The sequence below is a fragment of the Mastomys coucha genome, unplaced genomic scaffold, assembly GCF_008632895.1.
Source record: "Mastomys coucha isolate ucsf_1 unplaced genomic scaffold, UCSF_Mcou_1 pScaffold23, whole genome shotgun sequence".
Lineage (NCBI taxonomy): Eukaryota > Metazoa > Chordata > Mammalia > Rodentia > Muridae > Mastomys > Mastomys coucha.
The window spans coordinates 51,988,741-52,013,722 of record NW_022196906.1 but is presented as its reverse complement, the minus strand read 5'-3'; the positions used below and the strand labels follow the sequence as shown (position 1 = coordinate 52,013,722).

The following is a 24,982-nucleotide window of genomic DNA, read 5'->3' as shown; positions in this document are numbered from 1 at the left end:
AGGCTGGGGTCATCCCCACTTTCAAGTAGCTCCATGGACAGTATAGAATCCCACTGAGGGAGGGATTTGGGGAAAAATTGGGGGGCAGCCTAAAAAGTGAGTATTGGGGCCTCCATCCCGGATCATAGGGATTCCTTTCCACTATTTTTGAGCCCCTAAAACATTAGGTGTGTTAGATCCTCTTGCCTACTATAAGCCAATGGGTGCGGGGGTGGGGTGGAGTGGGGGTGGGGGTGGCTGGTAGAGGGAGAGCAGCTGGGTGGTGACTTTGCTTTCCCTGGATTACTGAGTCCAAGCTCGCGTGAGAAGCCCAGCGACCCCAGCCCAGAGGTCACAGGACAGGAAGGCCAGTGGCGCCATTGGACTGACTCTGTGCCCCACAAACTGGGTATCGGCCGAAGTTCGCGCTGCTTCATCTAGGGGTGGGGATGGATGGCAGGCTTGCAGATCGCACCTCTAAGGGTCACCTTAAGCAAGCTGCAAGCCTGGGAGACTCCTCTTGCAGCTCCCTGTAGGCTCCCAGGGCTTGTTAGTGTTTTGCATACTGAAGCAGGCGACACAGAAGTCGGGCGGCTGGTGCAGAGCTATCTACGTGTGGTGGAGGAAAGGGTGGAGGGAGGATCCACGCGAGACAGCAGGAGGGGGTCTGGGGTCACAAAGGGTGATGCTTGGCACGCACACAGGTTCCTGAGGCTAGCGTGCGTGAGCCTGCTCCATCCTCTGGGGGCAGAGGTCGGGCTGCCTGTCTCCGCCCCACCTGGCTGGGGACAAGGTGCCCAGGAGTTGCGTGAGAAGAGCCTGGAGGCCCGCGCAGCCACCCAGCTACCCAACTCACAACCGGGCGCGGGTCCCAGTGCTGTCACGCTAGCTGGGGGAGGGGAGCCGTGGGTGAGGCTCTTAAAGGGCCAGCTCTCCCGGGGCGTTGGGGTGGGGTTTGAGAGATAGAAATAGTCTAAGCTTTGCAAGGGCGCGACTAGACAGCGCCAGCGGTGCAAAGGGCCGGGTTTGCGTGCGATGCTCGGCTTCTGCCTGAGAGCAAAGGCCTGAACAGCGTGTGTCCACATTTTTAGTAGCAGGACACGCAGCACCACCCGGCACGCCTATTTTGCTGTTTTGCAGGCGCTCTCTGGCCCTGAAGGGAGCTCCCAGAGTGAGATTAGTGTAAGGAGAACACCTGAACTTGTGTGTCTAACTCAACCTGTTCCTAACTAACACCTTCACCTCCCCTCCCCTCTGAGCTCCCGAGCCCAGAAAGAACATTGCCATCTGCTCTGTGACCAAGACCAGAAAAAAAAAAAATCAAAAGCTATCTCATCCACCCCCTCACCTCCCACTCTAGTCACATGCCACCCTCATGCATTGTCCTTATATTCGCCAAGCTCCTACTCTGCGCTGGAAGCTGGCGATTGATGCAGAGGTGAAAAGAATTAACAACGCTCCTTTGACAGTGCTTACCCTCTGCTTGGGGAAGACAGGTGATAAGAAACAAAGCACAGAGACAGGCATAGTGCAGAAAGGGCAATGGAAAGATAAATGATAAGCAGGGGACAGTTTACAACTGAAAATGAGGTGGGCAGAAGAGTCCTCTCTGAGAGAGCACTGAACAGAGGCAAAGGTGTCCAGTCAGGCCTCCCAGGTATCTCTGGAGGATGCTCCTGGTAAGAGGACTCACCTCACAGGCACAGGGTTTCCAGATGTTCTAGTTCTGTGAGGAGGTTGTGTAAGGGGGTGTGCTGTTCTCCTGACATGCGTACCTATCCAAGAAGTAGCCCACGGAGGAAGATGAGAGTCGGTAGTGTGGACGTGATCTAACCTGAGCAGGGTCATTCAGGCTTCTGTGCTGGAGGTAGACTGGAGGGCAAGAACACTTCTGTCCGTTTCCACATCTGTGAAGCCCCATATCCACACTCTCATCCAGACCCCTATTCATCCCCAGAGAATGGATTCCCCTTTGCTTTTTGATTCTTTCAACTTCTTCTTCCCCACTGTGCCTCTCAGAATGTGAAATCCTTTCTGTCTGGGGGCTGGAGAGGTGGCTCAGTGGTTAAGAGCACTGGCTACTCTTCCAAAGGACCTGGGTTCAATTTCTAGCACCCACATGGCAGTTCACAACTGTCTGTAACTCCTGTTTCAGGGGATCCAGTGCCCTCACATAGACAGACATTCAGGCAAGACACCAATGTACATAAAATAAAAAGTTAATTAAAATCCTTTCTGTCACCATGTTTGCTGAAATCCCTCAGGTACCTGAAGATAGGAACCAGAGCCTCTTGCAGAATCTACCAGGTCTGCCCATCTAGGGCTCTGGTAGTTTTGATTCTGAATCTAAATAAAACATGGCTTCCCCCTTGTATTCCTTTCTAGATCCTCTACACAGCAAGTTAGATTTCACTTGGGGTCACTCTTCCTCTGATTTCCATTGTCCCTACCACGGCCTTAGCTCCAGAGAGTGGAAGAAACCTGTTCTTCGTTGCCGGAAGTACAGGGGTGAGGTGGGACTTCTCAGCATCTTTGCAGCCATTCTCAGGGCACCTGACCCTTACAGTCTTCCTCTTCTTCCTCTATGTCCAATCACAGAAAATACACATGTGGAAAATCAGTCATATATACAAGTCCCTGGGAGGTAGAAATGATTGTCAAACAGCATTATAGGGGTACATGGCAGCAGGAGTATTGAGCTCCAACTATGTAATGATAAAAATTAGGGGAGAAGTGCTGGGCAGGGTGGTACATATCTATAACTCTAATATGTGGGAAGCTGAAGCAAGAGGATTTTCATGAGTTCAAGGTCAGCCTAGGCTACGTAGGACTAGCCAGGATTACACACCAGATATAGCAAAATCAGGGGAAAAAATTAAAAATAAAATTTTAAAAAAGGAGGAAAAAGAGGACAAGGGGGGAGAGAGGGCGGGGAAGAAATAAACTGGGCATCAGAACAAGCAGGCCACATAGGAGGAGAGGAGCATCTTTACAGTCAGCCATTCCTCTCACTGCATCTCTGGACTCAGCTTAAGAAGCTTCAGGGTACCCAAGTTGGAGCAAGAACCAGAGAATTGAAAGAGCTTGTATAGAAATAACTCCTGGCCAGGCAGTGGAAGCACACACGTGTAGACTCCTCAGCCTGCTCTAGAGCCATTCTTCCTCCTATTCCCATTGTCCCTACCAACCAATGCCTTAGCTCCAGGGAGTGGAGGAAATCTGTTTTTCACTGCCAGCCAGAAGGCCCAGCTCTGAGGCTTGCAGCCAGGAATGCAGGAAGCCCCACTGTTTTGCTCATGTTCTTTACCAAAAACTTTATTAGCTAATAAAACCAGTTCCTCTCTTTCTTCTCTGCTGGAGAGATTGACCCCAAAAAGAAAAGGCCCAATGACCTCTGATGAAATCTGAGCCTAAGACCCTGACCTCTTGCTTCCAGGCAATGGTTCTACCTGACAAGGGAAGCCCTGGGCAACATGCTCAGGCTCTAAGCAAAGGCCTTCATTTCCCCAAACCCTGTGCACTGGGGTTATGGGCCTTATATTCGCTATCACCAAGACTTGTCAGGCTAGGGGTTACAATGGGAGGAATGGGCCTCACTAATCCTTCGCTAATTGACGGGCAGAAAGTTTGGAGACCTTGGCATAGAGCTAAACACCCAACTAAGGCCAAAGTTTATAAGCCTATGCATGAGAACCTCTTTGGCTTCCCTAGTAACTGATACCAGGAGCACATTGGTGAGGGGAGAGGGCTCTGGGCTGGAGGGAAGCAGAGAGCTTGCTTGACAACCTGGCAGAGACAACAGCTGGGGACTTTTGGTCAGTACTGCTGAGGGCAAGTAGTGGAAGCCAGGAAACAAGCAATACTCTACCCCCTCCAAAAAAAATCCCTTTCTCCATAGGGAAGACAGGAGCCACACCTCAAAGAAAACCTAAGGATAGCCCAGAGATGTTACAGAATCCTGAGGAGGCTGAGGCAGATGATGTAGGGACTCTGGAGAGCTTAGAATAAATGTGAGGAACTTAAGAAAGATATTGCTGCCATGGTGGGAGACATCGTAGCATAAAGAGGGAGAAGAAGCCAAATTACTAAGACACAATGATTTTGGTTCCATGAAAAGAAGGAGCAAGAAGAGGAGGAGGAGGAGGAAAAAGAGGAGGAAGAAGAGGAAGAAGAGGAAAAGGAGGAGGAGAAACATGTCCAAAGAAGAGTAACACTGGAGGAGGTGACTTGGAGTCACATGCTGGAGGAACCGGTTGACTGGAAGAATAGAAGTGCCTTATCACCAGTACTTCATGATGGTGAGGTATAAACAAGCATCTTTCATGGGAAAACAATGCCCTTTCTTGAGGGCAGAGTAGTGGCTGGGAGGAGGGGTGGTTCTGTATTCTGGGTAATGGGCACAACACATGAGAATGCAGAGGTAGCAGCTGGAGCAATCCTGTGATGTTTCCTCTGGCTGGTAGGAAAGTTACACTAAGTGGAAGACAGTGTGGGAAGACAGGACCACACACTGAGTTGAGGAAACTTGTTTTAAATGCCTTGAGAAGTTAACAAGCAGCTCTGAGGAGAATCTTGCCTGCAGTTTTACAAAGTTCACTGAGGTAGTAACATGGAGCACTCATCGGAGAGCTGTGAATCTAAACCACGCTTGAAATTCAAGAGAATGAAATGCTCAACGTGTCAGTTCTATCGCATTTCACAGTTGTACCAAGCATAAACAGAAAACCCATTTTTTAGGCAGGAGGGATAGCCTGACAATATGAGTTTAATCCCCAAGACAGTCTCATATAGGTCAGGATGGCATGAGACTCCCTATGTCCTCCTGCCTCCATCTCTCAGGTCTTGGGGAAATAAGTTTATGTGTGGTTTGATGCAGTGCTGGAGACAGAACCTGCCAGGCAAACTCTCTACCAAGAGAGCTATGTCCACAGCCCTAAATAAAAATTTTGAGTGACCCAACCAGTACTATCTTTCCCCTCCACAGCCCCAACCCTACCTTACCCACCTTCTTTGGAGAGTGAATTCCCCTAGTTCTTCACTCAAAGTAACTTTCTGAGTTGCCTTTTCCTCTGCCCATGCCCTATATCTGGCTTAGGGTCAACCACTTATCATCTCCATTGAGTTGAGTGAGAAATGAGGCTGAGGTAGTGATAGCAGCTGAAGCAGAGATGTCCTATGATAACTGGTAGGAGATTCCAGGCTTAGTAGATGTTCAGGGAACACTAATTATTCTTATTCATCTATATGGCCAAAGCAGGACATTCCCCAAGAAGAGCTGTCACCAACCTCTTGTGCAGGTTCATATACCTGCTCGTGAATACTAATTAATTTATCAAACCCTTTTCCGAGTGTGTGCTGTGTCCTGGTCCCAGTATTAGAGACTATACGTATAGAGGAAAGTTGAGGCTGTGTCAACTTATTTGTTAGCCAACTTTCCATTCTTACAACAAATACTTGAGTTTATCAGCTTGGAGAAGAAAATAATTTAGAAATTTAAATCCATAATCAGAATGCCCTGTTGTTTTGGACCTGTGGAGGGGAGAGTATGGCAGAGCAAAATTGCTCATCCTAAAGCTAGGAGATAAAAAGGAAAAGGATTGGAAGTCTAGGGTCTCCTAATCCACTTCAAAGGTGATCTTTTGGTGACCCAAACCTCCAACAGTGGCACACTTCAAAGTTTTTACCCCTTCCCAATAGCATTGATCAGGGAATCAACCTTCATGCATATGGGTCTTTGGAGAACTCTCAGATATCTCAAATCACAGCAAACTCCAAGTTACTTACAGTCCTGAAGGAAAGCAGGAGATGTACAGGACTAAGAATTCAGAGGGTCCTCACTAGTTTGGTGATAACTGAGCAAGGTATAATCAAGGAGCAGGAGTTGGGTCAGAAAGGCAGGGTGGAGTTCAACATACAGAGAAAGACTGTGGAAGTATTCTCTGTCTCTTGCTGTGTGGTGCTTAGCATAGTGTTGGATGCAGCCCCTTAACTCTAAATTCAGAGCCCTTGAACCAATATGCAAAGAGCCAGGTGTGGATTGGGGAGATGGCTCAGTGGGTAAAGTGCCTGCCACACAAGCATGAAGACCTAGGTTCAGATCCCAGAAACTCACATAAAGCTAGACTCTGCAGCAGGTGTCTAATTCCTGAGCTCCTACTGTAAGATGATTGTTACAGTCAGAAAAATCCTGGAAGCTCAAGGGTCAGAAGCCCAGTCGAGCAAGAGCAGTGGTGAATAAGAACAGACCCTGTCTCCTAAAAGATGGAGACTGAGAACTGAAACCAGAGTTGGACTCTGACCTATGGCAAAGGCATGCCCACATTCATGCCCACGAATACTCACACAGCATACACACAGAAACACTTTTAAATAAATTTTAGAAATGCATTTGAAAGACTGGGAATGGTGGCATATACCTGTAACCCAAACACTGAGGGAGAGGAGACAGATGGATCCTTGAAGCTCACTGCCATCCTGACTAGCCAAATCACTGACTTTCAGGTTCACTGAGAGACTCCCTCAGAAAATAAAGGTAGGGCCAGGTGTACACCTTTAGTCCCAGCACTCAGAAGGTGGAGACAGGCAGATCTCCATGGCTTGGATGACAGCCAGGACTATATGCAGTCACTGTGGTGAGAGACCTTTTCTCCAAATTCAACAACAGCAACAATAACAACAACAATAACTAAAACCAAAAGAAAACAAAACCTAAGACACAACTATTCCTTGGCTGGAAGACTTAGCATTAATTCCCAGCACCCACATGGCATCTCACATCCATCTATAGCTCCATTTCCAGGGGATCTGATGGCCTCTGCAGGCCTCCATGCACACCAGCTACACATGTGGTAGACATACATATAAGCAAGCAAAACATCCATACATATAAAATAAAATTTAAAGGTTGGAAGGATTGCTCAATAGCTAAGAGCACTAGTTATTCTTCCAGAGGACCCAGGTTCAATTCCCAGCACCTACATGAAGGTTCTAAATCAGCAAAAATTCCAGTCCCAGGGGATCTAACATCCTTTCTGCCAGACATAAATGCAGGCAAAATACTCATACACATTGTACTGGCTGGGTTTGTGGGTCAACTTGACACAGGCTAGAGTCCCAGTTGAGGAAAAGCCTCCATAAGATCCAGCTATTGTGATCAAAGGGGAGGACACAGCCCAGTGTAGGTGGTGCCAACCCTGGACTGGTGGTCCTGGGTTCTATAAGAAGGCAGGCTGACCAAGCCAGGGGAACAAACCAGTAAGCAGCATCGTCCCTCCATGGTCTCTGCATCAGCTCCTGCCTCCAGGTTCCAGCCCTGCTTGAGTTCATGTCCTGACTTCCTCCAATGCTGGATTGTGATCTGGAAATGTAAGCCAAATAAATCCTTTCCTACCAAACTTGCTTTTCAGTCATGGGGTTTCATCGCAGTAATAAAACCCTGACTAAGACAAACATAAAATAAAATTTTTCAATATTTGATATTAAAAAATTTAAATAATAAAGGTGGCTGGATGTGATAGAGATAGAGGTAGTTGAACCTCTGTGAGTTCAAGGCCAGCCTAGACTACATAGTGAGTTCAGGATACCCAGGACTATGAAGAGAGACCCTGTCTCAACACGGTGGAGCCAGGCATAGTGGCATACACTTTTAATCCCAGCATTTGGGAAAAAGAAGCAGACAGAGCTGTTCATTAAGGCCAACCTGGTCTATATGGCAACTTTGGGCCAGCCAGAGTTATGCAATGAGAGACTCTGTCTCAAAAATGAAATAAAATTAACATGTAAAAGTTGGGGCTAGGAGCTGGAGAAATGGCTCAGCAGTTAAGAGCACTGACTGCTTTTCCAGAGGTCCTGAGTTCAATTCCCAGCAACAACATGGTGGCTCACAACTATCTGTAAAGGGATCTGATGCCCTCTTCTGGAGTGTCTGATGAAAGTGATAGTATACTCACATACATAAAATAAGTAAATAAATAAATAAATCTTCTTTTAAAAAAGTTGTGGCTAAAGAGATATCTCAGCAGTTAAAGAGTGTTTATTAAGGACCCAAGATCAGTTCTCAGGGCCCACATGAATGTCACAGGGATCTGCAACTCCAGTTCCAGAGGATATGGACTCTGAGAGCTCCTGGATGCAATGTGGTGTGCACACACTGGTGCCAGCAAGTGCATATACCATAACATAAAGAATAAAGGGATATATTTTTTAAAAGCCAGACCAAGTTAAGCCATACAATTGGAAGTCAGCATTGTAGCTACTTTGGTAGTGGTGGTCGGGAAACGCAGGAGATTCTGGGGTCTTGTAACATTCTACCTTCTGACCTAGAAGTCACGGGTCAGGTTGTCAGGTTTGTAAAGATGCACTGAAGCCAGGCATTAGAGCTATGTGCCTATAATTCCAGTATTCATGGACCCCAGGCAGGAGGCTCTTGAATTCTAGGCTAGCCTGGACTAGATTGTGGAGAGCAAAGTAAGCCCCAGGTGAGTAAAGTCCTGAGTGAATGTGTAGTATTGACATGGTGCAGCCCTGCTGAGCACCCCAGAGCCTCAGATTCATGGAGAACACCACAAAGCCTTCTCCCCTGAGCAGAGATGCAGAGGCAAAGTCTTTTCTTCTGATCTGTGCGTAGATATTGATGGTGTGTGCAGAAAATGTCCCCCACAGCTTTCTCCCTCTGGAGATATACAATACCAAGACTCTTCCCCTGCAGAAACTACTACTACTGAGATTAGCTAAACCTGTCTCCTTGATCTAGCTGTGTACCATAAACTCCAACTCCTTGTTTCTCTGTATATGATATCTCCACTTCCTTGTTCAGCTACGGAAAAATCCCACTTCTCCATTCAACCCTATATAATAAGCACACTGAACTTCCAAAGTACTCTAGTTTCTCCATTTGAGAGCCTGGCTCTCCTGTACTTGTTCTCTCTGTCTCTGTCTGTCTCTGTCTCTGTCTGTCTCTGTTTCTGTCTGTCTCTGTCTCTGTCTCTGTCTCTCTCCCTCCCTCCCTCTGTTTGTCTCTCCCTTCTCTCTCTCCATCTGTGTGTGTGTGTGTGTGTGTGTTTGTGTGTGGTGTCTATCTGCCTTTTCTTCATTCCATTGTTTCCCCAGTCATGTTCAAAATCCTGGAGTTATGCATGGACACTGCATTGTATATAGTGAGACCATCTCAAAGCAAAACAAAAAACGATTCACTGAACTAGGTATGGTATGTACACTTTTCTTTCTGGTAGGCTTTTGTTTTTGAGACACACTCTCATGTAGCCCAAGCTGGCCTCAGACTATGTATCTGGGAATGATCTTGAACTTCTAATCTTCCTGGCTGACCCTCCCAACTGCTGGGCTTATGGGCATGTATCACCATGCTCCATTGACAAAATGCTAAGATTCAAACCAGGTCCCGGTGCATGGTGGGCAAGTCTTCTACCAACTGAGCTACATCCCTGCCCTCTTGTAGTTTACTTTTTAAAAACAAAAGCTATCTGTCATAAATAAGTGTCCAAATATTTATATATGCTCCCCACTTCCTGGGTGTAACCTATGCACAGTGACTTAATTCAAAGGATGCCGAATGGAAAGAGGGGAGAAGACTTAAAATGGATGAAATTGCTTCTCAGCCTAATACCTTTTATCCTGGAGAGACTTGCCAGTCTCTGTTCATCCAACCAAGGCCACAAAGACAATGATTAGTCACATCACAATCATTTTACCTTTGAGATCCTTTTAACAACAACCCCCAACCGCAGGCTTGCCAGAAGAAAACCCCAGACCAATTCTAGCCGAGAGATGTACTGCAAACACTTGGCCCAGACTCCTGAGAATTATCAAAGTCATCAAAACCACAGGTAGCCTGAGAAGCCTGTCACAGCCAAGAGTTTAGACATCTAAAGATCACCTGGCATCCCAAAGGAGATCCTAAGACAAATAAGAACATTAAATAAAAATTAATGACATTTGCCCAGCAGTGGTGGTGCATGCCTTTAATCCCAGCACTTGGGAGGCAGAGGCAGGTGGTTCTGAGTTCCAGGACAGCCTGGTCTACAGAGTGAGTTCTAGGACAGCCAGGGCTACACAAAGAAACGCTGTCTCGAAAAAACAAAAACAAACAAACAAACAAAAATTAATGGCATCTAGGAGCTAGACAGATGGCTCAGTGGTTAAGAGCACTGGCTGCCCTTCTAGAGGACCCTAGTTCCCCAACCCACCCATGTCCTGGCTTATTACTGTCTATAATTCCAATCTCAATGCCACCTTCTAGCCCACATGGGTGCTGCACCCATGTGATTCACATACATGAAGGCAAAACATTCACACATGCCTATAATAAGATAAAAATGTTTTGCTTGTTTAACTTTTTATTGATTCTTTATGAATTTCACATCATGCACCCCAGACCCACTCATCTTCTTGTTCCCTCCTACCCACCCTATGCCCTTCCACTTCCTCCCAAAAGAAAAAAACAAAATCTTGTTGTGGAAGTTGTAGTGAGTCATCAGTCTGGTTGGAGGCTTCTGGCTTCTTCTACACTATCAATACTGGAACCTCACTGGGACTCCTCTCAGATATCCTGCTGGTGCCCTGTGTCATGGAGAGCCTGCAACTTTGGATCTGTAGAAGCAGTGCCTTCATGTGCTCCAGCAGTTCATAGATGGGGTAGATGTTGGGCTGAGCCAACTCAAAGTCCTGGAGGGCCTGAGAGGTATCTGAGCTGGTCAGCCTGACAGCTCTCCTGTACCCGCACCACTGGGGTGAGTTCTCCAACACTGGCCTGGCTAGCTAGTCTAATGCTGCAGCCAGCAAGAGGCAGAACCAGCTCTCCCACTCTCATGACCGCAGGGCCAGCTTTCCCACCTGCCATAGGTGGTGAGGAGCAAGGGGCAAAGAAAGGCATCTCCCCCTCATCCATACCAGTGCATGACCGATGAGTCTCAGGGCTAGATCCCCTACATTCACACCCTTGGGGCTGGGGCTGGCTCACCCACAACTCCCAAAACCAGGGTCAGCTCTACTGTGTTTCATGGATCCTGGGGCTGCTCTTCTGAGTACTACATCCGGTGAGGGGTGGGGGCCCCTCTCCTGCTCTCACCTTCTAGGCCAGCTCTCCCACAATACCTAGGCAAGGGATGGGGTCAATTGGCACAGCCCTCAGAAATCAACATGGCCCTCTGTGGCAGTTCAGACCAGGGACATCCACCTGGCCTTGGGTGGTAACAGACCTTGCTGCTGCAGGGCCACTGACCCAGACACAGCCCTCTATGGCAGCATAGTCCAGGATGTCACCATGGCTTTGGTGGTATCACATCCGGCTGTTCCTCACTACCCTTGAGTCTCCAGTTCTGCCTCCCTTCATTGTGCCCACATCCTTCTGTTTCTCTTCCTCTTCCATCTCCCCATCACTCACTTGCTCCTCTTAGTGGTGTTCTGGGACCTCTGGGTAGCTGGAATTGCCTCAGGAGTGCTAGACCCTGCCCAGGCTAAGTGCCACCAGGTGGAGATTGTCTTGGGTGTGGTCGGCCAGCCTGGGCCTTCGAGGCACCAGACTAATAGTCATCTTGGGCTCATGCTCTATCCTGGTCATGTGGCACCAGGTGGGTTGTTTGGTTTGTTGTGGCTTTTTTTTCAAGGCACATCTGGGTGTATAAAGTAATGCATACCTTTAAATGTCTTTCTTAAAAGCACATCTGTAGCTGTAGGAATATATAGTGACATGCACACATTTAATCCCAGCACTCTGGAGGCAGAGACAGCAGATCTCTATGAATTGGAGGTCAGCTTGGCCTACATAGTGAATTCAGAACAGCCAAGGGTACATAGACAGATTCTGTCTCATAAAAAAGTCGAAGAGAGGCATCTAAATAGCCATAAACTTTAGTCAATAAGAAAGAAGAAAACAAATTTATATAAAACTTAGCCTAGGGCTGGTGAGATGGCTCAGTGGTTAAGAGCACTGACTGCTCTTCTGAAGGTCCTGAGTTCTAATCCCAGCAACCACATGGTGGCTCACAACCACCTGGAATGAGACCTGACACCAACTCCTGGTGTGTCTGAAGACAGCTACGGTGTACTTATGTATAATAATAAATAAATCTTTAAAAAAAAACTTAGCCTAATTTTCAGGTTGACCCTTATAATTGAGTGAGCTGAACTTAGTAAAGACTCAGACAGGAAACTGTGTTCCTTCCTTTGCAGCTGTCTTCAAAACAGCTTTGTGACTCTGTTCAACTCTTCATCCTTGACACTTGCAGAAGTTAATCCTGAAGCTTACTGTGTGTGTGTATACAGAGTTTCTCTCTGTAATCCTGGAACTCGATCTGTATGTAGACCAGGCTGGCCTTGAACTCACACAAATCCACCTCTGCCTGCTGAGTTCCCACCACCTGGCTGCTGCCACCACCGCAACCACTGACAACACCTGGCATATATATATTATATATTATACATTATACATTATATATTATATATTATATGCTATATACTATATGTTATATATTATATATATCTTAAAATCGTATTTATTTATTGTGCGTGAGAAAGACAGAGACAGAAAGAGAGGTGGGTCAAGAGAGTAAACATTTGTTAAGACATAAATGTGCCAAGGCACACATGTGGAGATCAGAGGACAACTCATCCCCCCACGTGAGTCCTAGGGAGTCCAACTCAGGTCGTCAGGCTTGGTGGCAAGCACCTTTACTCACTGAGTCATCTCAACTGTCCCAAAATGTAGGTTTGTTTTTTTTTTAACAGGCCCATTTGAAAGAAGGCTGCAGGCATCATGAAACTTCACCCCTAAAGCATACAGCATTAACCTCCTAAGAACAAGAATATCTTCCTACATGTGGTTTAAATGAGAATGGCCCCCATAGCTCATACCTTTGAATGTTTGGTCCCCTGTTAGTGGAAATGCTTGGGAAGAATTAAGAGGTGCGGCCTTGTTGGAGGAGGTGTGTCACTGCAGTGGCTTTGAGGTTTCATAACCCCACACCAGGCCCAACCTTGATCTCTGCTCACTGCCTGAAGATCAGGATGTAAAGCTCTCAGCTACTGCTCCAGCACCATACCTGTCTGCTTTCTGCTATGATGATAGTGAACTAACTCGCTTAAACTGTAAGCAAACTCACAATTAAATGTTTCATTTTATAAGAGTTGCCTTGGTCATGGTGTCTCTTCACGGAACAAGAACAGTAAGTAAGATATCATATAAGTGCACTGTATGTCACATCTGAGAAAATTGGTGTTCACTTGACAATGTCGTTTAATTTCCATGTCCATGTCCAGACCATGTCCTTGAGTTCCTAGTTATCTCTCCAAAATTGCCTTCTACCAAGCTTTAAAATTGGTTTTTGTTAAAAATAGAATCCAATCAAGTTCCCATATTGCATTTTGTTTTTTTAAGAGTCTTCCAATGTAGCCCTGGCTGTCCTGGAATTTACTATGTAGACTATGCTGGCTTTAAACTCATAGAAATCCAGCTGCCTCTGTTTCCCAAATGCTGGGATTAGAGATGTGTTCCGTCACATCCAGCCCTGCATTTGCTTTTCATTTGTTTTTTGGTTCTGGAACTTGTCTGGTTTATTTGGATTTTTTCTCCTCCAATAAGTAGTGTTGATCAGAAGAGTCTAAGCCAGTTGTCATAAGGAGCAATCCATGCTATGAATATTCTTTTTTAAAAAAAAAATTTCTTTAGTTTTATTTTATGTACATTGGTGTTTTGGCTGCACATATGTCTGTGTGAGGGTGCTAGAACCCCTGGAACAGGAATTACAGACAGTTATGAGCTGACATGTGGGTGCTGGGAATTGAACTCTCTGGAAGAGCAGCCAGTGTTCTTAACCTCTCTCTCCGGCCCCCATGACTTTTCATTATTGGCTTTTAATTCCTTACCATCTTCCACAGGAGGAAGGGTGTTGAGAAAGCCTCTCTTTAGAATACAAAATTCCAAAGAAAATAAAAGTTCAGGGAGGAGTCAAGATATATTATTCAGTGGCAGAGTCCTCATCAATTTTTACAAACACACACACACACACACACACAGGTGTGAGGTGTGATGAGGTAGCTAGAACATACACGTGATGGTTAATCTCCAGTGTCATCTTGATGGGATTTAGAATCTCCTAGAAGATGGCCCTCAGGGCAAACCTTTCCTGAAAGGTTAACTGAGGAGGGAAAACCCAGCCTGAGTGTGGGCAATACCATCTCGAGGCTGCAGTCCCTGCTTAACAGCAACTACAAAGACTCTACTACCAGCAGTCATGTTTCCCTCTCCCTCTCCCTGTCCCTCTCCTTCCTGACTGTAGATGCCATGTGACTAGCCACCTCACGTTCCTGCTGCTGCAACTCCTCTGTCAAAACAATCTATACTCCAAAAGTGTGAGACAAAATAACCCTTCATTCCTTCCTTCCTTTCTTACCTTGCTTTTGTCAGGTAGACTGTTACATCAAGAAAAGTCACTAGTATAATATAACTCCCTATCTGCCTCCGTGGGGAGCACGAGCTCTCTGGTTGGCCTCGGGGCTAGGCATGTCCCATTCTTGTAAGTGAAGAAGTTATATCTGTCCATCAGCCCAATTTTTACACCCCAAACTCTGCCCTGTCTTGGAAGGAAGTGTATTCTTTCAAAGAAATATACCCTGGCCCCTAAAATGTCATATTTTTAATCTCCATGGATATTTATCTCCATGGACCACTTCTGACCCAAACAGCTATTCCTGAGCCCCAAGTGGAAGGTGGAGTTGAGGAAATCATGGCTTGAAGCCAAGAATTGATCCTTTCAGCTTTGTACAGTATCCAGCTTTGATATCAAGTGACCTGGGCAGTTGGGCCAGTCCAGACGAGTGGTGTTATAAAAGGCCCCTCATAGGAACTCAGAAGTCCTGGACTGACTCCCACACCTCTTCCAGTCTCCAACCCCTGCCCTTCAGGTATGTCTGTGTGTCTTTCCAGATCATGAGACCTGCTTCTATTTCCTAAATGCTCTTAGAGATGGAGAACCTGGGACCCTGTGGGAAGTGACGGCAACCTGAGAGGTCTAAAGTTGTGCTTCTTACTTCTCAGCCCTGGACCTTAGCTTCTCTTTTTAAACTCCCCTGCACCCCCTCCCTCGTGTGTGTGTTTTTATGTATGTGTGTGTATTTCTGTCTCTTTCTGTCTCTGTCTGTCTGTCTGTCTGTCTGTCAGAACACCACAGCTTATGTGTGTAGCTCCGAGACAACTTTCAGGAGTCAGTTCTTTCTTTCCACCACGTTGATTCCAGGGATCAAACTGAAGTCAGGCTTGCCAGCAAGTGCTTTAACCACGGAGCCATCTCACTAGCCACTGTCTTTAATTAAACAATTTCAACCAGGCTTTTTCTAAGAACAGTTGCCTGGAGTGAAGAGGTAAAGAGAGAATACTTGCCACTGGGCATCCCTGGACCTGGCTGTAGCCCACTTCAGCCTCTAAGCACAGAGGCGAATGAAGACTCACTTTAGGAAGGAGGTATCTCTGCTGGCTATTGATAGAGTTACTGAGAAAGGAGGAGATCACAGATCATTGAAATCACCCCAGGGACAGTGGCCTTCTGTCACTTGGACAAGGAGACATCTTTTGTCCCTTGGGTATGTAGAGGGTACCAACAATGTGTTGGACCCTCTGGCAGAAAGAGCAGCAAACACTCTGTTGTTGGGGCTGTTGAGGAGCTGCCTTTAGCGGCATTGTTTTGAAGCAGTCACTTGCATCTATGTCAGTCTCAGAACTGGAAATGAGAGAGGTAGACAGAACAACCTGGAGTGGAAATCCAGACACTAAAGTTGTAAATGCAAGGCTACTTTCCAGCCCTTGGCTTTAAATCCCTGAATGAACAAGACACATGACAGGTATCTTCACTTTTCTGATGTGTGGCTAAAAGCCAAGCATAGGATGTATGTCAGTGCTTACTGAAATGAGTGAGTGAAAGAATAAACGGAAGGCTCAGAATCCGTCCTCAACCATTCCATCTTTCCATTTCCCCTGCAGTGGTACAGATGGCGCTCTCCCAGTACATCTCCTTAGCCCCAGAGCTGCTACTGGCCACTGCCATCTTCTGTTTAGTCTTCTGGATGGTCAGAGCCACAAGGACCCAGGTTCCCAAAGGTCTGAAGAGTCCACCCGGACCCTGGGGCTTGCCCTTCATTGGGCACATGCTAACCCTGGGGAAGAACCCACACCTGTCACTGACAAAACTGAGCCAGCAGTATGGGGACGTCCTGCAGATCCGCATTGGCTCCACACCTGTGGTGGTGCTGAGTGGCCTGAACACCATCAAGCAGGCCCTGGTGAGGCAGGGAGATGACTTCAAGGGCCGGCCAGACCTCTACAGCTTCACACTTATCACTAACGGCAAGAGCATGACTTTCAACCCAGACTCTGGACCGGTGTGGGCTGCCCGCCGGCGCCTGGCCCAGGATGCCCTGAAGAGCTTCTCCATAGCCTCTGACCCAACATCAGCATCCTCTTGCTACTTGGAGGAGCATGTGAGCAGGGAGGCTAACTATCTAATTGGCAAGTTCCAGAAGCAGATGGCAGAGGTGGGCCACTTCGAACCTGTCAACCAGGTGGTGGAATCGGTGGCTAATGTCATTGGTGCCATGTGCTTCGGGAAGAACTTCCCCCGGAAGAGCGAGGAGATGCTGAACATTGTGAAGAGCAGCAAGGACTTTGTGGAGAACGTCACCTCAGGGAATGCTGTGGACTTCTTCCCAGTCCTGCGCTACCTGCCCAACCCGGACCTCAAGAGGTTTAAGGCCTTCAATGATAACTTTGTGCTATTTCTGCAGAAAACCGTCCAGGAGCACTATCAAGACTTCAACAAGGTGAGACTGGGAGGCAGGCTGTAACCCACGACGCTGCCAGAGAACGCCCTCTGGAATCCTATTTCCAAGTACTCAGATTGCCATGTGCTGCCTAGACCTTGGAAAGCTCTGGGCCATTCAGCAACTGTATGACCTGAAGCTTTTCCTTCTTCCTTATAGCTCGCCTGTGGGGACTGCTCCAAGCCCCAGAAAGCAAAGGCATGTGAATGGAGCCTTGGCAGAGCTTTGCAATATGGGGGAAGGGAGGGTATCACTAATTTAAAGGCTATTTATTGTTCTGCAGGAAAATGAACCTCAACAAAGGCTAAGTAAACTCCAGCTTCATGTCAATTTTCTTCCCTGTGTTCACCCAACCTCTTCCTCCTCTGAAACCTGAGCCCTGGGGTTATGGGAAAGAAGGGTCAGGAGCATATGAAATGACTATGCTTTATTTAGGGCTGATGCTAGGTCAAAACTCTGAGCTCCAGCCCAGGGCCTGGAGGCCAAGACCCCTGGGACATATCAAATGGGACGGACAAGGCTGGTTATTTGGCCCTCAAAATGCCAACGATCCCCTAAACTTGTGTCCTCCTAGAACAGTATCCAGGACATCACAGGTGCCCTGTTCAAACACAGTGAGAACAACAAAGACAACGGTGGTCTCATCCCTCAGGAGAAGATTGTCAACATTGTCAATGACATCTTTGGAGCTGGTAGGATTCACATTCCTGCCCCTCCATCTACCAACTGCTATTCACCCATACCCAACCTATCAGCTCACTCATCAACCAGGTCAGGTGATATAGGACAGATACCTGCCCTAGGATCAAGGTGTGACCTCACACTGTACCACCAACTCCTAGGAGTAACTCAACTAAGTCCCTCTCCTTTGAAGGTCTGTGTTTACCCACAGGGAAAGTGTAAGAGTTCTCTATACCTAGAAGTTCAGGCCTATAAGTCAAGTTGCTGACTGAGAAATGAGCGTCTATTGTGTTTTATTTGTTTGTGGTTTCAGATTTGGTTGGTTGTGACTTGTTATGTTTGAGACTAGGTCTCACCTCTGTAACCCAGGTTGACCTCAAACTTATTGCAATTCTCCTGCCTCTGACTCCATAGTATTGGGATTCTAGATATAAGCCAGCTTTTAAGATTCTGTTGAGGACTCAGTCCTTCCCTCAGGGTAGACAGGATGGGAGAGAGAGAGAGAGAGAGAGAGAGAGAGAGAGAGAGAGAGAGAGAGAGAGAGAGAGCTTGCTCCATATACTAGTGCTTAGTAAAAACAAAGTTTTTCTTTTCCCCTTCACCCTGCTGCCCAGGATTTGACACAGTCACCACAGCCATCACCTGGAGCCTTTTGATACTTGTGACACAGCCCAAGGTGCAGAAGAAGATCCATGAGGAGTTGGGTATGTATTGTTCCCAACCCTAAAGTCAGAGAAGCCTTGAGGCTCTGGGCCACTTGACCTACAAATATATGTTTATGTGTCCACTATGTGTAAGTCCTAGGCATATGACATCCCCCACTTGTCCAGATACATTGTTGGGTGGGGGATTGTGGGGGTCTCAGAAACGTGAGTAAACACAGTCTAAAACAGACACAGTGATACTAGTACAACAGGGACCCAAGTGCATGGAGCAGATAGAACACCCCATGAGGTTGCTTGTGCTTTACAGACACAGTGATTGGCAGGGATCGTCAACCACGGCTTTCTGACAGACCCCAGCTGCCATATCTGGAGGCCTTCATCCTAGAGATCTACCGATACACATCCTTTGTCCCCTTAACCATACCCCACAGGTAATGACCCTGTTCTGTGTCCCCCAAGTTTTCACTTTCCTCTACCCAGCCCCAACTCAGGATCCATCTCATTCCTAAAGCGTGTCCTCAGCTCCTGACCTCAGTCTCCGGTCTACCCAACCCAGTCCAGTCCCCTGTGGCCCCAGCTGTCCCTCACCTCCACTTGTATTTACTCCCTATGGATGTCTTCTCCAGCCAGACCCTTCTCACTGTCCCTCACAAGGGTAATCCAGCTACCTGCCAACTTTGCTTAAGCTTGACCTTCTACCAGGAAAGACTTCTACCCACATATCTGACTCCCAAATTTTACTCTTGCCCAACGCCAGTCCTGACTCGTGCACTCTTTCTTGCATGTAGAAACTCCTTTTGGCTCACTAATCCTCCGATGATTTGTAGAATTTTCAGTCCATATTCCCTGATCGTGAGAGCAAACATTTACCTCAGCTCACACCCTAGCCTAGTTATTCCTGGTACAAAAGGCTGCCGATTCCTCAGGGCAAGCCTCAATGGTTGATTTTTTTAGCCTCAGACTGCCCCAGTGCACACTGAGCACAAAGAGAGTCTAGTAAACAAACAGTGAAGAGCAGAATCCCAGAAAAGGAAAGGCAATTGCCCCATATTCCCTGACCCTCACATGATCTCCCTGTACTGGGTTTGGAGACTGTGGTAGTCAGACACTGGGATGGAGTGGAGGAAGGGACAAGCCATATCTCAGCTTTTCCAAGCCCTGAGCTGGACATAGCTGTCTTCTCTCCTCAGCACAACGAGGGACACCTCACTGAATGGCTTCCACATTCCCAAGGAGCGCTGTATCTTCATAAACCAGTGGCAGGTCAACCATGATGAGTGAGTATATAGCCCTCACCTCACGGGAAAGGGACTCTGTGATAGGAAGGCTGGCTGGCTGCCCTTCAGGAAGTGCTTATAAAAGGAACGCCTCATTGCTAGATAGCCTATTCTAAGTGATAAAATTTAGACCCTGTTTCACAAACTTCAGTGTACAGAGAACTTAACTAGGTATGTGGTGTGGGTAGCAAATGCCTGTAATCCAGTCTACTGAGGAGGAGACTGAGGCAGGAGAATTACAATGAGTTCAAGGCCAGTGTGGGCTTCTTGATGAGTTTTGGGCTAGCATAGGTTCCATATCTTTTGAAAGAGAGAAAGAAAGAGAGAGAGAGAGAAAGAAAGAGAGGTAGAGGGAGGGAGGAAGGAAGGAAGGAAGGAAGGAAGGAAGGTAGGAAGGAAGGAAGGAAGGGGACATTAACTAGCAAGTTTCCTCATGCACTAAGGTTCCAGTCTGATAGATAACAAGGATATCCCAAATGATTTGTGGGAATCGTCTAATGACCTCCTTAGGAAAGTCCACTCTAAATTGTAGGTAGGAGATCCATCCAAACCAGGACATATTGAATATGAGAACACCATCTGTATCTGTATTGTCAACTTTTACTCAGAATAAATGAGCATAAGCTAAGCGTGCAGTGAACTCCCGTGCTACTGGCCTGTTGGGAAGGGGAGGGAGAGAAACAGGGCTTCCTTCTCTCAATAGCTCGCAGGTAGTATACGTGATGTGAAAGGCCCTCACCACAAAAAAAAAAAAAAGAACTAAATGAATATTAAAACCACCATCTTGGGCCATGGAAATGGTTCATTAGGTAAAGGCGTGTGCTGCAACACCTTACACCCCAAGCTCAATCCCCAGGCCCCACATACGAGAAGGAGAGAACTGAGCCTTAGAAGTTGTCCTCTGTCTTCTACATGTACACACAAGTAAATAAAAAGAAATATAATTTAAAAATTAAAAAATAATCACAACCCACTATCTTTTTTATTCTTCCCTTATATACTATATCCCAACTGCAGTTCCCCCCCACCTCCCCTCTCCCACAGATTCCCTTCCCACCCAAAATCCACTGTCTTTAAAGCTGATCGTTTTAGAAAGAATTTTATCTTTAAAAAAAAAAATCATTAGTCTGGCTGGAGATGCAGCTCTTTGGTAGACTGCTCACCTACCATGCCCAAGGCCCTGGATTCCATCCAAAGCACCGAATGTGGTAGCACATGCTTATAATCCTAGCACTTGGGAAGTAGGGGCAGAAGGATCAGAATTTCATACAAGGTGACCCTGGGGTTATGGATGGTATTGAAGGCCAGTCTCAAAACCAACACAAAAGGAACAAAAACAAAAGGAAATAAACAGCAAAGTTGGTACCTTCCCCACATGACCCACACAGCTCCGGTCCCACCTGTTCCTCCTACAGGAAGCAGTGGAAGGACCCCTTTGTGTTCCGCCCAGAGAGGTTTCTTACCAATAACAACTCAGCCATCGACAAGACCCAGAGTGAGAAGGTGATGCTCTTTGGCTTGGGGAAGCGCCGGTGCATCGGGGAGATCCCGGCCAAGTGGGAAGTCTTCCTCTTCTTAGCCATCCTGCTGCAGCAGCTGGAGTTCAGTGTGCCACCGGGCGTGAAGGTGGACCTGACACCCTCCTATGGGCTGACTATGAAGCCCAGGACCTGTGAACACATCCAGGCATGGCCACGCTTTTCCAAGTGAAGATGGCCGAGGCATCGGTTTCTTTTCCTTTCTTTTGTAAATAACAGCTTTTCTGAGGTATAATTCCATTTAATTCATCTCCAATCAATTTTATAATATCGTCTATTATGTTTGCCCCAAACCCATAACCATTAAGATTTATGACTTAAGATTCCTCCTACCCTGTCTTGCTTGCCGCACCACATACTAATCTAGTTTTTGACTCAATAAATTTGCCTACTCCTGGCTGTTTCATATAAATCCAATGACTTATGGTCTGTGACTGGCTCTTTTCACTTTACACAGTTCTTTCCAAGTTCGTTTATGTTGTCGTGTAGGTTTGTAGGCCTTGCTTTCTTGAGTCCTGGAACTCGAAACGGGCCTCAGTCTGTTTCCTCATAGTCACGGTGGGTGCTTAGTTTATTGCTTTCTCCTCGGGTTGTTCCTCTAGGAGTTTAGTCTTTGGACATTTGAGAGGGACAGACAGGAAGGAATGTGCAGCCTGTGGTGGATAGATAGCTCCTGTGTCCTGTCCTGAAGTAGAAGGTGTGACTTCCCACGGTCCTCAAATGTATTCGAGTTCACTGGAAAGTGAAAATACGGACCTGAGGGGATGGCTCAGGGTAAAAGCAATTGCTGTGTAAGCATGATGACCTAAGTTTGAATCCCAAGCACCCATGTAAAACAGGGACACGGTCATACCTGCCTTTAAACCCAAAGCCTTGGGGCAGAGACAAGTAGATCCTGGGAAGCTTACTGGCTAGCCTAACCAAACAGCTAGCTCCAGGTTCAGTGAGAAACCTTGTCTTAGGGAAACAAGGCAGAGAGTGATAGAGGAAGAAACCTAACACATTCCTCTGGGCTCTGAATGCATGTGATGAGTTGGGCATACACACTCCAACATACATGTGCACATGCACAAACGCAGCACATGGAGATGAGGTGGAAATACACTTCATAGACTGGAAGATAATGGTAAACCATACCTCTAATGAGAGGTTAATGTCAAGGATGTGTAAAGTCCTTCAATAATTCAAAGATACCCCAGTTTATAGTGGACAAGGAAATAGAGTCAACAGTTCTCTTAAAAAGACATACAATCGGGGCCAGAGACATGACTCCGTCGTTAAGAGCACTGATTGCTCTTCCACAGGCCCCAGGTCTAATTCCCAGTAAACAAATGGTGGCTCACAACTGTCTATAACTCTGGTTCCAAGAGATGTGATGTCCTCTTCTGACCTCCAGAGGTACCAGGCAGGTATATGACACACAGGTATACATGACATGCTGGCTAAACACCCATACACACAAAAATAAATAAATCTTTAAAATTTATATAACTAACCAACAAGCATAAGAGACATTCAATATCACAAATCACTAGGGAAGTGTAAATGAAAACCACAATAAGGGGAGTGTGGTGGCACACACCTGTGAGTCCAGTCATTCAGGAGACTGACAGGAGGGTCACCTGAGCCCAGGATATAAACTTGGGCAACATAACAAAACCCTCTTCCCACACAATCAATTTTAGCTAGATGTGGTGGGTGGCACATGCCTTTAATGCCAGCATTTGGTTGGAAGGCTGAGGCAGAAGGATTTTTATGAGTTTCAGGCCAGCTACAGCTTACATAGTAAGACTCTGCCTAATAAGTAAATAATTTAAAAGATCACAATAAGATACCATGGTACACCCTGTAATGTACAGTTGTAGTCATGAAGGGAAGCCAAGGCAAGAACTCAAGGTACAGGAACCTGGAGCAGAAACTGGAGCAGAGACCATGGAAGAACACTGCTTACTGGCTTGCTCCCCATGACTTGCTTTCTTATACAACCCAGAACCACTTGGCTAGGAGTGGTGCTGCCCACAGTGGGCTGGGCCCTTCCACATCAATCATTAATCAAGAAAATGTCCCATAGACACACCTATCAGCTAACCGAATGGAGCCAATTCTTCAATTGAGGTTCCTTATTTCCAAGTGACTCTAGTTTGTGTTAAGTTGGCAAATACCAACCATTATAAATAGGATGTCAATAATTCTTAAAATGGAATATAACAGGTATTGGGAGAGTCTGTGGAAAAGTATAACCTTCACACATTGCTGGTGGAAATATACAGTGGTTCAGCAACTGTGAAAAACAGTTCAGTGTGTTTCACATGATCTGGCCACTCCACTTCTCCTCCATGTCTTCCCAGCCAGGATAGAGTATATCTCCTCAAATTGTAACCCAAAACAAAGCCTTCCTCCCTTAAGTTGTTTCTCATGAGGCATTCGGTCACAGTCATGAGAAGGGCAATTTATACAAGTGTATGTCCCCAGAGAGAACTCTTCAGCACTAGCCAGGTAACTTCACAGAATAAAAACAAGAGGTTTCCACAGGTTCACAGGAGGAGAGAGGAGCCCGTTGTCATCTTGTTTTGTTTTGTTTTTGTTTATTAAAACTTGGTATTTAAGGAATACAGTCTGTTTAGGATTACAAAAGAACTCTAGAAAGTGGATGGCGGTGACCATTGTACCACATTTTGGGTGTACTTATCCCCAATGAACTGCATACTCACATGGTAAATTATTATGTGTTTTGCCACAATCTTTTTAAAATGGCAAATGACACAATAAAATACTGTGTGATAAAAAGAGATGGAATATCAATCAAAGCCACCATGATCTACACGGAAAGTTTCAAGCCAAGTAGGAATATCTAGAGAGACCTCATCTTTAACAAATAATAATAATAAATAAGGCTGGAGAGATGGCTCAGTGGGTAAGAACACAGCACTCATGTTGGATAGCTCCCAACCACCTGTAACTCCAGCTCAGGGGGATCCAATGTCCCTGATCTCTGTGAGTACTTACACACACAGCAAGTGCTCCCCACACAGATACACGCACATACACATAATTTAAAATAAGATGAAAATAGAAATCCAAAATAATAAAAATAACAAGACGTGAAGATGTTTGTGGCGTTTCCTCTGTGAGAACAACACCAGTTTCCTATGGAAATCAGAGACAGGACTGGGAAGTGTGTGCAGAGGCTCAGCTCTGGGGACAGCCACTTCCAGCTCTGAGTCAACACATCTGAACTCACCTGAAGCCTCTTTAGACTCTAATCACCATCTTAATTCTAAGGACATGCTTTTGTGCTTAGAGGGGCCCACTGGCTAGGGTGGGATTAAGGGCTCTCTGGGTTCCAGGTGTTGGGAAACAGGGAAGTAGAATATCAGTGGAGTGCTCAGGGTGAGACTGGGGGAAGGAAGAAGAGACTGATGCAAATCCCAAGGCTGTGGGGCTGGTTGCTCAGTGCAGCATGCCCAAAACTCGGGGATGTATGCACTCTGTCTTTGAGTTTTGGTTTGAGACAGGGTCTCACTAGGTAGCCCTTTACTGGCCTGGAACTCATTATGTAGATCAGGTTGGCATCAAATTCACAGAGATTAACCTGCCTCCGCCCCCTGAGTCCTAGGATTAAAGGTGCACACCACCACGCTGGGCTCCACCTGCACTCTTGCTCCGGAAATTCATTTTTGCTTTTTCTATGACTCATAAGGTTCAAAACAAATATGACCTACAAGCTATGACTCTCTGAGCTGAAATAAGAAGGAGCCAAACTTATTTCCAAGGAGGATATTCCAGGGGTATCACCCAACCGTCTAGACAGCCATAACCACAGCTGTCTTTGAAATACATTACCATTGGGGCTTACTTACTACTTTTGAAAAAAACTAATGTTGGAGTTCCTAACAACTGGTCAAAGTGCTGGGAACAAGTGTCTGTTGATTGCTCAGCCTTAAGTGGAACATCTGTCTCAACTCTTTAAGGGCTTGGTGAGGAGGAGGTGGGAAGCCTGTGAGAGCGGAGGAAGTGG

General features: G+C 46.4%; 1 protein-coding gene across 1 annotated transcript; it reads left to right on the top strand.

Moving 5' to 3' along the window:
• The first annotated feature begins 14,850 nt into the window (after nucleotides 1–14,850).
• LOC116071962 (cytochrome P450 1A2) lies at nucleotides 14,851–21,390 on the top strand. Its single transcript, XM_031343109.1, has 7 exons — nucleotides 14,851–14,895; nucleotides 15,968–16,803; nucleotides 17,378–17,495; nucleotides 18,099–18,188; nucleotides 18,457–18,580; nucleotides 19,340–19,426; nucleotides 20,842–21,390. The coding sequence occupies exons 2-7, from the start codon at nucleotides 15,976–15,978 to the stop codon at nucleotides 21,134–21,136; spliced, it is 1,542 nt and encodes a 513-aa protein (XP_031198969.1). The 5' UTR covers nucleotides 14,851–14,895; nucleotides 15,968–15,975; the 3' UTR covers nucleotides 21,137–21,390.
• The last annotated feature ends 3,592 nt before the right edge of the window (nucleotides 21,391–24,982 follow it).